The sequence below is a fragment of the Salvelinus sp. IW2-2015 genome, linkage group LG6.1, assembly GCF_002910315.2.
Source record: "Salvelinus sp. IW2-2015 linkage group LG6.1, ASM291031v2, whole genome shotgun sequence".
Taxonomy (NCBI): domain Eukaryota; kingdom Metazoa; phylum Chordata; class Actinopteri; order Salmoniformes; family Salmonidae; genus Salvelinus; species Salvelinus sp. IW2-2015.
The window spans coordinates 16,422,807-16,434,948 of record NC_036845.1 but is presented as its reverse complement, the minus strand read 5'-3'; the positions used below and the strand labels follow the sequence as shown (position 1 = coordinate 16,434,948).

General features: G+C 38.3%; 1 protein-coding gene across 3 annotated transcripts in view; it reads right to left on the bottom strand.

Moving 5' to 3' along the window:
- LOC111965206 (type II inositol 1,4,5-trisphosphate 5-phosphatase) overlaps positions 1-6,317 on the bottom strand; it is a 30,502-nt gene extending 24,185 nt beyond the window's left edge. Inside the window, exons 1-6 of one of the 3 annotated variants that reach the window (XM_070444037.1) lie at positions 5,981-6,317; positions 5,025-5,105; positions 4,823-4,920; positions 4,690-4,719; positions 4,490-4,600; positions 1,180-1,323 (exon numbers count right to left, since the gene is read on the bottom strand). In XM_070444037.1, the coding sequence (XP_070300138.1) occupies positions 1,180-1,323; positions 4,490-4,600; positions 4,690-4,719; positions 4,823-4,920; positions 5,025-5,105; positions 5,981-6,036 (520 nt within the window). In that variant the 5' untranslated portion in view covers positions 6,037-6,317. Of the gene's footprint in view, positions 1-109; positions 327-1,179; positions 1,324-4,489; positions 4,601-4,689; positions 4,720-4,822; positions 4,921-5,024; positions 5,133-5,980 lie in introns of those variants that run through there. The other 2 variants (XM_023989240.2, XM_023989241.2) reach the window with 2 other exon arrangements.
- Positions 6,318-12,142: the final 5,825 nt, after the last annotated feature.

The window sequence follows — 12,142 nt, the reverse complement described above, 5'->3', positions numbered from 1 at the left end:
TAATTTGAACAAGCACTAATGCACAGAAAAAAAAGTTACTTACGTTTCAGACTGCGCTAGCAAATAGACAATCTAAATACAACAGAAAATCATAAACATTTCCCCCTACCAGTGTCTTTATTCATTCTAGACATATCCAAGCAGTGCTTCCACGCATGATGTGCAGTGCAATGTCCAAGGACCTGTTCGTGCAAGGAATGTTGATACATTTTTTTTCACCCGCACTTGCGCAAGTGACGACCGCGGTGTCACAAACCAAACCAATCAACCAAGAAAACACTTCGTCTCTCCCGAGCCCGTACCGGAGTTGTAGCGACGAGACAAGATAGTAACTACTAACAATTGGATACCACGAAATTGGGGAGAAAAAGGGGGTAACAAAAAATATATATATATTTTAAAAAATGTAAAGAAAAGAAAACACTGGGCGGTCTCTGGCAGGTGGCAAATAAAAAAAAAAGCTTCAGTACAAATGTTTACACAACTATGAAGCGTTTTACAATTATAATTGCATTCTTACAATTATTTCCATGTCAACCAATTTTTTAACTAATGTGAATTGATATGCATTGTACATGCATAAAGAAATTGCTTGAAATAATGAAAAGTATATTTCAGTGGCAGGAGAAAATTTGAGAAGATACAACAACAACAACAACAAATCAACAACAACAAATCAACATTGCAAATAGCATCTAGATGTACAGGTTTGGGCACTTTGCTTATCAATCGGAGTGCCAGAGCAAATAGCTTCCTTTGACAGTGGCTGACAATGACAGGCACACATGTGCGATAGTTTGCTCACAGTGTGAAGATAGATCCATTGTGAAACAGTTTTTCTAGAGTTAAAGCCAATATGGAAGATAATGTTGTCAATCTCCCCAAAGTTTAACAAGACCAACTAACATCAACAAGAGACATGTCACAAAACCATAAGGAATGACATTGCTTTGTGACGTCACTTTGGAGGGCACCTCCTAGGCTTTGGATCAGATACAGTTATCATGATCTAAGAATCATGGTTAATTATCAATCATGTGCTTTCTTAGTGTAGACCTGTAATTTAATTCAGCTACACATACTTGCTAGATATTACCACACAATGGGCTCTGTGTGATAAGGGTAGAAGTTCAGGAAGGGTACTGACTGAGAGGGACACGAAGAGGGCTGTTGGCTTACCTGTTTTCTTATGCTGGCTGATCTTGGTGTGTGTCGTTCCCAAAGGTGCAAGGGTCTGTTTAACGCCACCTTGGCCTTTGGAGGCTTTGCGGTACTTGTGGAGCCACTCAAACTTCGGTGCTTCCTTGGGAGACTTGCAAACATCTGAAGGAGGAAAAAGGAAAACATGAAAAAGGCACTTACACAAATCCCAAAACATGCCATTTCAATTGTAGGCTATAAACACACAATTGTAGGCTATAAACACAATTGTAGCCTATTTGTTATTCAAATAGTTTATATTTGTTGCTCCAATATCCCACGGAAGTGGAAAAGCTTGAGGAGCATCAATGACAAGGAAACAATTCCAAGAGATCCTCAGCAGTGATTCACAGAACACACAATGAGGATAATCATCAGTAATACAGTGAACTGAAAATGACACAGCATTTGCTTCATTCAAATAGGTACTCAAAGTAGAAAGTGATTCAGAGGCAGGTTACTTCACATTCTCACAAGCTAGTTGCCTCGTATGTTGAATCAAAATCTTTTGTTACTGTGTGGCTGAAAAGGGTATTCAGTYATGTTCCCTCTTTCACATGGTTCACACACACACACAAACACACACTGTTTCCTCTCACAGAGTAAAAGTGAGTGTGGACCTTTTTAAAAAAGAACTTTAGTCATCCATCTTAAATTTAAGAGCTCCATTGTGTAAAGTAGTGAGCTAATGCCAAAAATGACACATACATAGCAAAGTAGACTCTGTGTCTCAACGAATCCAGTGGCTCATCCGATTGAGATAAACAGGAAAAAAACACGTAAAAGTCGAATTCAAATATATAATTCAGATGGAAGGAAATATTATATTTATCCTACACTTACATAGTTACAAATGCTTAGTTAAGCAACAGACATAAACTACTCAGGATGAGCACACAGCACTAAAACTATGCGCCTCCCCAGTCTCTTTTCCTTCTTTCACTCTCTCTCTTTCTCTGATGCCATTTCTCTCTCTCTCTCTCTATCAAGTATGCATCATATTTGGCTGTTGTCTTATAAGTGACAACTGGTTCCCCTCTTTTTAGAGTTTTGTGTAACTTGTGGTGAGTAGCTACTGTTTCTTTGCTCATCTATTACATCATTTGTACTTTTACCAACTTGAATTAATCCTATTGTTGTCAACTGAACATTTTCTGAACCATCTGCCATTTTTCTGAGTAGCAACAAGTACATACAGAACACAATAGACTTATGGTTCAAAAATATGTGATTGTCAGGGTTGGGTAGGTTACTTTCTAAATKTAATCCGTTGCAGTTACTAGTTACCTGTCCAAAATTGTAATCAGTAATGTAACTTTTGGATTACCCAAACTCAGTTATGTAATCTGATTACATTCCGTTACTTTTAGATTAGTTTCTCCTTAAGAGGCATTAGAAGAAGACAAAAATGTATGTTACCAATTGAACGACATCTATTGCAGGATAGATCAATGTTAAAGTTTACATTGCTGGCCATATGTTATTGACTGTATGTTTGTTTATTCCATCTGTAACCCTGTGTTGTTGTTTGTGTCGCACTGCTTAGCTTTATCATGGCCAGGTCGCAGTTGTAAATGAGAACTTGTTCTCAACAGGCCGACCTGGTTAAATAAAGGTGAAATAAAAAAATAAAAAATATATGGATGTTAAATTTTACTCTATGGGTTGGTTATGTAGGCTTCTTCTAATCCATCACTTTCTACTACATATAATACGATTAAATTATATATTTACATTAAAAACCAAAGTCTATCAGTGTCAGGACCCGGTGCGAGAAACAGTCACTAATAATCGTCAGAACCCAGAAGATGAGGCAGACACAGCAGTACTAGAGATGGTGGTTTAATTAAAGAACAAAATCTTCAGGCAAAGAAACTAAATCCACAATGTCCAAAAATAAAGCCAAGAGGCACAAAATGGAAATCCTCCAAAATAGAAAAGAAACTCCACAAAGTGGTAAAAAACAGCAGGGAAAAACAAACCTCAAAAGACTACTCAAATAATACACAAGAACTAAACCAGAGAACCTCTGGAAAATCCAACAAGAGAAATATCTGTATAAAACAAGGCTTGGGCTGGGTGCTAACTTACAAACACTGAGCAAGGAACTGAGGAACACACAGGGTTTAAATACTAACAAGGGAATGACCTACAGGTGCAAACAATAATTAGAGCAAGAAAAACAAAAGGTACAAAAAAGGTGCAATGGGGACATCTAGTGACCAAAACCCGAACAGTCTTGGCCAAAACCTGACAATCAGAATATCAGTCATTCCAATAAATGTTATACCCCTCGATCTTCAAGAATAGGACTTGGAAATATGAAAGTATAGATTAGTCAAATTATTTTACCTGAGCATAACCCCAAAACTAAGGACTTATTAGCCAGCCCTACTCTGTTGTTTATGATTTTGTTGTCATGGAGGACTGATTGGGCTCATTGATTCGAGTTGAAAAATAAATGCTACACTCATGGAATGGCATGCTTTGAGCACTACTGAAAAGTGCTATTTACAGTACATGTGAAAAATGAATGCCATATGCTGCATTTGCTATAGGCCTATTGTTTACCTTTTTGTTGGTGACACTTTGATATCTTGATAATATGTAGCTGTTTAAGGGCAAATCCACAGATCTTTTGGTAAAAAAGCTGAGGGTTGGGCCTGGAGATATGTAACCACTCTCAGATTAATAGACAGTGCTAAGGATGCAAGGACTGACCAATCATGAAATCCAAATGATTGTTTTAACCATGTTATGAGGGTATACAGTGTTTGTTAACATTTGCGATGTTTACAAACATTTGAGAATAACAGGCATACATATATTTTGGGTTCTCAAAGAGTATGATAGTTGAACTAAGCTCTTGAGGCATTTATAAGTTATATTCTTCAAGAATCAATGAATATACATGTATATATATCATTTATAAATCCAAGAATGGATGTAGCAACTACAGATTGCCCCTTTAAGTCTGTAGCCTATAAAAGCCTATTCCTGCTCTTTTCCCGCACTCCATCAAACACATTTGGTGTGTCATCATAGTGGTCTCTGACTTGTGGTCAGACTTGCTCTGGTGGAACAAACTTTTCTTGTCAATGCTGGTTTGAATGTCAATGAAAGGAAATGACTGGTTTAAGAAATATGGTGGACACCTCCTCTTGCCCATGCCTCCACCGATCCAATGCTTATAGATTTGTGGTAAGTAGCGACCAGGTGTACACTTCAGGAGAAATAATTTGGATGCAACACTTGTGATAATTTGAAGGAAAAGTAGGCCATGTCTTACCGCTCCAGGCTTTGTTGACCTCACTGAGGAAAAGGCGAGAGTGCGAGCCAAAGGGGAGCCTCACCTCCAGATCCCCATCCTGGAAGTTCAGCCTCACTCTAGTGTCTGCACCTATAGAAATATCATGTAATAGACATTTAATAACTTGGCCGTATGAACATACCAGGGGGAAATCGACCCAGGGAAAAAAGAAAACTCACCCACAAAAGAAAGTTCATCTGCCGAGGACACTGAGGAAAGAATAACATGTTATTACAATGCATTATAAGCCTCCACCTCCATTGTGCATATTATAATAAGCAAGTTAAAACCAATCCATTAACTATTGCATACCTTCCACAACTGCAAAGTCATTAGAGATGGGAAAAATGTCATCCAATGTGACATCTTCACCAGTTATCGCCATTCTTCTATGGGTAAAAACAAACAGCCTATAGGAAACAAAGGTAGGACATTACTATGGGCAGGTGTAACGCATTTTTTCAGAGCATTTATATTTCATAAGTCTGGTGGAATAGCACCAATTTCAACTCACGCATGTTCCTTGGTGCGCTCCACCAAACCCAATAGTCTGCTTTCAGTGACATTGTCCACCAAGACAAGACATTGAACAGCATGTTTACAACAATCTAGTTAAGGGAATTGCAAAGATTTTTGCACAATGTTACATTTGAAAAAAGGTCTACACAATTGTTGATATAAAAATGAAATGCTTTTTTTTATATATTGGGAAAAACATTATGCATCAAGTATCCTCAAAGAGCAGAGGCCTAGTCATTGCTATAAAAAAAATCAAATGTCTGGGAAATATGTAGACCTACAGTAGCCTACAGTTAGGGGCTTGTATTCACGGTAAGGTCTATCTACACCTGTTGTATAAGGCGCATGTGACAAATACAATTTGATTTGAGTAGCTTGTATAAGATTGCCACCCAGTGGAGGACCTATCATATTGCAAAAATTGGACAGTAGCCTCTACATGTCACACCTATATCCACACAGGATTTACACCAGTGCTTCACCCAAAAGGCTCAAACTTTTCTGTTTCCATCTACTTATGCAGAGGTTGTTGATTCTGCTCTTCACACATCTTCACTGTTAGCCCTAGCTATTTAAACACAATGTCCATAGTATAACATAAGGGCGTATACTAGTGTAACACTGGTGTTACGGTCGAAACGCAGCACCAATGTCCTCATTGAGCAATTTGCATTCTGCTTCTTCACACTCAAAGCCTATTAAATCCAAATAATTGTACTATTGAATGAAATATATATAAAATATCACTACATTCAGGTACACACACGTATAGCCTATTAGGCCTTGACAAACAAACTCCACGGCCTCGCCTTTGGTGAACTGCCCGTAGGCTACGCCGGAATGAAACATTGTGTTCTTCTTCCAAAGGAAGACAAACATCAGCCTTTAGATAACGCACTCGTAACATCCGAGTGATACAAAAAACATTTAGTACATGCTATAAAGGATACTATGACGCAATGTTCGTCTTCTGCCAAAATCTCTTGAATTACGAAGGATTGATCCATTACTTAAAACCGTTACTTTCGTGCGAACTCTCTCACGCTCTCAAAATACAGATTGAAGCGAGAATAGACACAGGCCAATCGTTTCTCTCTTACGAAGTTGGGCTAGACCACCTACTTATCGAGAACACAAAACAACAAAACCGACTACATTTTTGCTTTCACAGTGCGTAAAACTGTATTCCACTGTTCCCGACATGATTCCGTATTCTTCTAGATGTCCTTATTCCCTTTCCCTTAGATACTTGTGGACCTGCCACGCAGAGATTTCAGCGAATAAGAGTGACGTCATGTTTTGGCTGTCGTTCGAGGAAATATTAATCGGATTACTCACTGTTTCAATCAATCAAATATATTTATAAAGCCTTTTGTACATCAGCCGATGTCACAAACTGCTATACAGAAACCCAGCCTAAAACCCCAAACAGCAAGCAATACAGATGTAGAAGCACGATGGCTAGGAAAAACTCCCTAGAAAGGCAGGAATCTAGGAAGAAAACTAGAGAGGAACCAGGCTCTGGGGATTGGCCAGTCCTCTTCTGGCTTTGCCGGTGGAGATTATAGCAGGACATGGCCAAGATGTTCAAACTTTCATAGATGACCAGCAGGGTCAAATAATAATAATCACAGTGGTTGTAGAGGGTGCAACAGGTCAGCACCTCAGGAGTAAATGTCAATTGGCTTTTCATAGCTGAGCATTCAGAGTTAGAGACTTCAGGTGCGGTAGAGAGAAAAAGTCCTGAGGCCTGGTCCCAGGGCTCAGGTCCTCCGGGAGGAGAGGGAGAGAGAGAGAGAATTAGAGGGAGCATACTTAAATTCACACAGGACACCGGATAATACAGGAGAAATACTCCAAATATAACAGACTGACCCTAGCCCCCAACACATAAACTATTGCAGCATGAATAAATACTGTTAAATCGGACAGATGCAGGTGTCATATTAAATTGTAGATGTGCTATCTACTTCATACACACCAGGATTGGATATGTTACTTTCTACATGTTCTGTTAAATGACCTACTAGTTACCTGTCCAAAATTGCAATTAGTAATGTCATTTTTGGATTACCCAAATTCACTAATGTCATGTCATTACTTTCAGTTGCTGTTGGATTACTTTCATTTCAGAGGCATTGGAAGAAGACAAGAAGGATGATCGAACGCATTTGCTGTGTCATCGTAGTAGTGGTCTCTGACTTGATGTCAGATTGGCTAAGGTGGAACAAACTCAAACTTGCGCCTTTCTTCAAGCCTAAATTGAATGTCATTGAGAAAACATAAAGGTGTTATAATGTATTTGTTTCGCAAACATCCTTTCTGAATTTAAAAGTACTAATCATCTAGTTTTTCAAAAGTGTCTCTAATATGATTACAATATTATTTGCTGATAACGTAATTGATTACAGGTAAAACATTTTTTTTTTTTTATCAGATTAAATGTAACTGGATTACATGAAATGAGTTACTCCCCAATCCTGATACACACACATATCAAACCCTTATTCATCAGGCAAAAGAAAGTTACATTATTATATTATTTGGACAGTATTGTGTAGCCATGTCTAGCCATCAATCATTTTTGTAGTTTAATAGGAAAAAACATAGGCCCTGGACCTTTTTATTAAGATAATACTGCATTGGATTGAAGTGTTGTAGTTATTGTATTGGATGGCATTTCTCAGGAAGAAATCTAAGGAACAAAATGTCACAATATCTTATTATGAATGTCGTGTTGTACTGTGGCACAGCTCTATTCTGGTGCCTATTTTGTGTTCTATTAATGTGCCTCATGGCCCCATGAGAGCCAATTGGAGATTAATTCCTGGCTCTCTTGCTGACAGGGCAGTCCTCTGCGTCACACCCCAGGCAGTGGCACCTCTTCCTATTGTTGGACTGAGACTCAACCCTCAGAGGTCTCTTGTAAGAATGCAGAGATCTCAACTGGAGAGGCAAAGCCCGTCTGAAGTCCTGGGCTGAGGATCAAGAGGGACAAAGTGATAGATGATGAAAACAAAGAAAACGAAGCAGTATACAAATGTAATGATCTGTAAACAAAGTACTATATGTGAATGGACAGCATGTGGCCTATTGTGTGCATATATGATATTATTTTCTACTGCAGAGTCTTATAAGCATATGTGGGCTGGGCATCCTGAAGATGCAAGACACTATAATAATAAACTAAATCATTCTACACTACACCCTAAGACCCCTTACGTGTGTGTATCTGAGATCCACATACTCCATAGTTCCTCCTTAGTAATAGTAGAGCATGCATTTGAGGTGGCTTTCTCAGAGTGCTTACTGTGGGTGGAGCTAGAGTATGGGGAAATATCCTGGGCGTCTAGGACGGATCTGGTGGTTGTTGTAATGTACATAACCTCTTCATCGTCAACATGAGTTGCAGAGCGGCAGGGAATGTCCCGGGACTTCGAAAAGAACCTGGTGATTGTTCACATGTACACCACATCATCCTCAGGAGTATAAAAGACTGTCTGGGGAGTCCAAACCCTCTGGTTAAGCGATAAGAGACTCCCAGGGGCTGTTCGGCTGCTTCAGGGTTCCTTGCTCCGCTGGAGTCAGGAGTCCAGACACAGGGTGGCTTTGTGGATCAACACAGACAATGTGGCAGATGGTAAAGAGAGTTGAACAATACTCAAACAAAACAATCCAATGCAAAATCAAGCAAATTAGACAAATTAGGCAAACTAGCACACGAGACAGAGGTAGAACTCGTAACTGACAGGTAGCCAGGCTTGTCATAGTAATCATAATCAGACTAAAACGATTGGCTCCAGGCATTCGAATGAGGCAAGCCCCAATCTGTAGATCAAGAGGAAAAAAATGTTGCTCGTAAAGAGTGGATCGGGTAACTTACCAGAAAAATGAATTGACCAATAATCAAAGTTTAGCAGATTAAGCAGCATGGTAGAGTAAGATCTTACCCGAGAGCTGGTTTGAGCTACTTTGGAGCTCCTTTGGCCCCCCCTGGGTCTCCAGAAGCAGGGTGGGTCTGTGGATCAACAGGGACAAAGTGTAAAATGGTAAAGAGAGTGGAACAACACACCGAAACAAAGCAATTCAATGCCAAATTCAGCAAATTAGATCAACTACCATACTAGACACCTGTTAGGTAGTCAAGGTCTTCTGACTGAGAGGACTGGTCTCTATTGGATAAGCTGTCCTGAGACATGTCCAGGAAGGAGGTTGGCCCATAACTCTCCCAAGCAGATGACGACATAATTGACATCCTCATCAACAATTGATTATGCAACAAACTGAACCAAATCTTCAGGGGTACTCTGATGACTTAAGCCTACAAATTAAAAGGATGATTGACCTGTAAAATGTCATTTCATAAACAATCATAATGTCATGAATCAAAATAAAATGGAGGAACCTACTGGAAAAAATAATTTACCAATATTAACAGATTAGCAAAGATCTCTATCTATGGTAGAGTTATTTGTTTAGTTTCTTAGATTTTTATTAGCTCTTACCCGAGAAGTGGTTCACAAAGTTGGTTGAATGGATCACATCATTGTCATCCTCATCAACACCAGGGTTGGAGGGAATGGAGTCATCTATGAACTTATTAACAAGATCTCCAGGGGTTCTATTGGGATGCAAGGCTGGTGTTGAAAAGGATGGGTGATCATTTGCATCCATAGTCACACAACTGCATGAGCAAGATGTCTGTTCTGAATTCATTGTGTTAAATTGTTTATTTTGGTGATAATGTTTGATTATGACATCATTGACATCATCATGACATCATTGATGCTGGTAAGATGATGCAAACTTTACAATTGTAATGATATTTCAACAATATTGCTATAACCATAGACAATATACCATTAGTGTTCTATATCTATGGTATTAGCCACAGCTACAATTTTTATTTATTTATTTATACGTGGTTTAAACAGCCATCTCCATGGTAATCAAATTATAATGCATGGTGCATAGAGGCACGGAATACATAATGTTTTGTCATAATTTAAATATTTTAATCAGAACTTTTAATCTATGTATTAATTCTGAATGGCCAATACTTTTTAAGGTACAATTACTAAATAAGAACAAGTCTACAAGGACCTGGCCTGTCCTCATGTAGATCATTTGTTGTGTTTCTTTTGATGCAGTATTTGTTAAAGAAGTCTAGTTGATTCAAATAGTTAAATAAATCTCATAACAGGTGAGCTCTGCAGACAATTTCAAAGAAAATATTCACATTTTGTTTTGGTCAAACATTTATTTCATTTATATTTATAGCAGTTGTTACAGTTTGTACAATATACACAATGTAGAAAGTATCCAACATGACATTTCTTTTAGTAACTTTTCTCCAAATATTAGATATGACATATCAGGTGTTGTATGTCAACTTTCCATGAAACTACTGCAAAAATATACACTTTGACATTTTTTATAACCCAATTTCAAAACCAATTTTTATAAATCAATTTCCATATTGTTATGATGGTGAATTATAAATAAGAATACAGCTAAATAATAAAAGGCGTAAAACACATATTACAGTTGTACAGTGTATGACTACATTCACAGATATGAATTACACCTCAATGCGTCAGCACAAATATTTCAAACACCTTCTATAGCCCAATATATATATATATATWTTTTTTTATAAGTGCATAAATTGTCAATCTGTCCTTCACAATATGCTAAGACTAGGTCATAACTGAGTTATTATGCAATATCTGTAAAGAACAGATATTTGCTTTTGTATTGGAGAAAGTCTTTAGCCTGAGTGCCAGTCTGTTTGTGCTATCATGCCAACTCCTTGTCCTGGGCATGTTTGGTTTGTCAATGAGCAATTGAGTGAGCAAAGAGCACAACCAGATCTGAGACCAGGCTAGAAGGTCTTTGCAAGTGCTAAATCAAAGAAAACATGCAAGTCATCATGCAAACCACTGGCGAAAGAAAATAACGGTGTGCCTAAAAAAAGAGGACATTTGTGAAAATGTCATAATTGTAAACTTCAACTTACACAAATCTCAATAAGTATCAACAAGCGGATCATTTATTACCATACCATAAATTAGGTCAGTCATCTATGATCGTAAATAGCTATCATCTTCCGTGTATTATGTTTTACGCATTACTGATTTATAAATGGGTATGATGGTATGGTCGAATAGCTTTCTGTAGCCATATTAATCGTCATATTCTTCAATAATACCCTTTAAACCCATTTGGTTTGGACTCACATAGGGGAATCATTATCACTTAAATTGTCTAAATTTCTCAAAAGCACATATGAGCTCTTTCACGATGTTCATAGTAATGATCGGACCAAGGCGCAGCTTACGTTGAGTTCCACATAATCTTAATGAAAGTGAAACTTAAGCAAATACAAAAACAAAATAAAGAACAAACGAACCGTGATGACAATGCAGTGCTAAACAGGCAACTACTGTAACGGCTTTCTTCCTGGGATGAAGGAGAGGACCAAAACGCAGCGCGGCTAGTGTTCAACATGATTTAATAAAGAATATAACGTGAACACTACAAGCAACAAAACAATAAATGTGAAAACCGAAAACAGTCCTATCTGGTGCAGAACACAAAGACAGGAAACAATCACCCACAAACCAACAGTGCAAACAGGCTACCTTAATATGGTTCCCAATCAGAGACAATGCAAAACACCTGCCTCTGATTGAGAACCATATTAGGCCAAACAACAAACCCAACATAGAAACACAAAACATAGACTACACCCACCCAGCTCACGTCCTGACCAACTAAATAAAGACTAAACCAAGGAAATAAGGTCAGGAACGTGACAACTACACAGAAACAATATCCCATAACCCACAGGTGGAAAAAAATGCTTCTTAAGTATTATCCCCAATTATAGACAACGATAGCCAGCTGCCTCTAATTGGGAATCATACCAAAAACCCCAACATAGAAAAAACTACCTGGAACCCCACATAGAAAATATAAACTAGACTAACCCCCCAAGTCACGCCCTGACCTACTCTACCATAGAAAATAAAGGCTTTCAATGGTAAGGACGTGACAGTACCCCCTCCAAAGGTGCGGAGTCCGACAGCAAAACCTGGGAAAAAAGGGAGG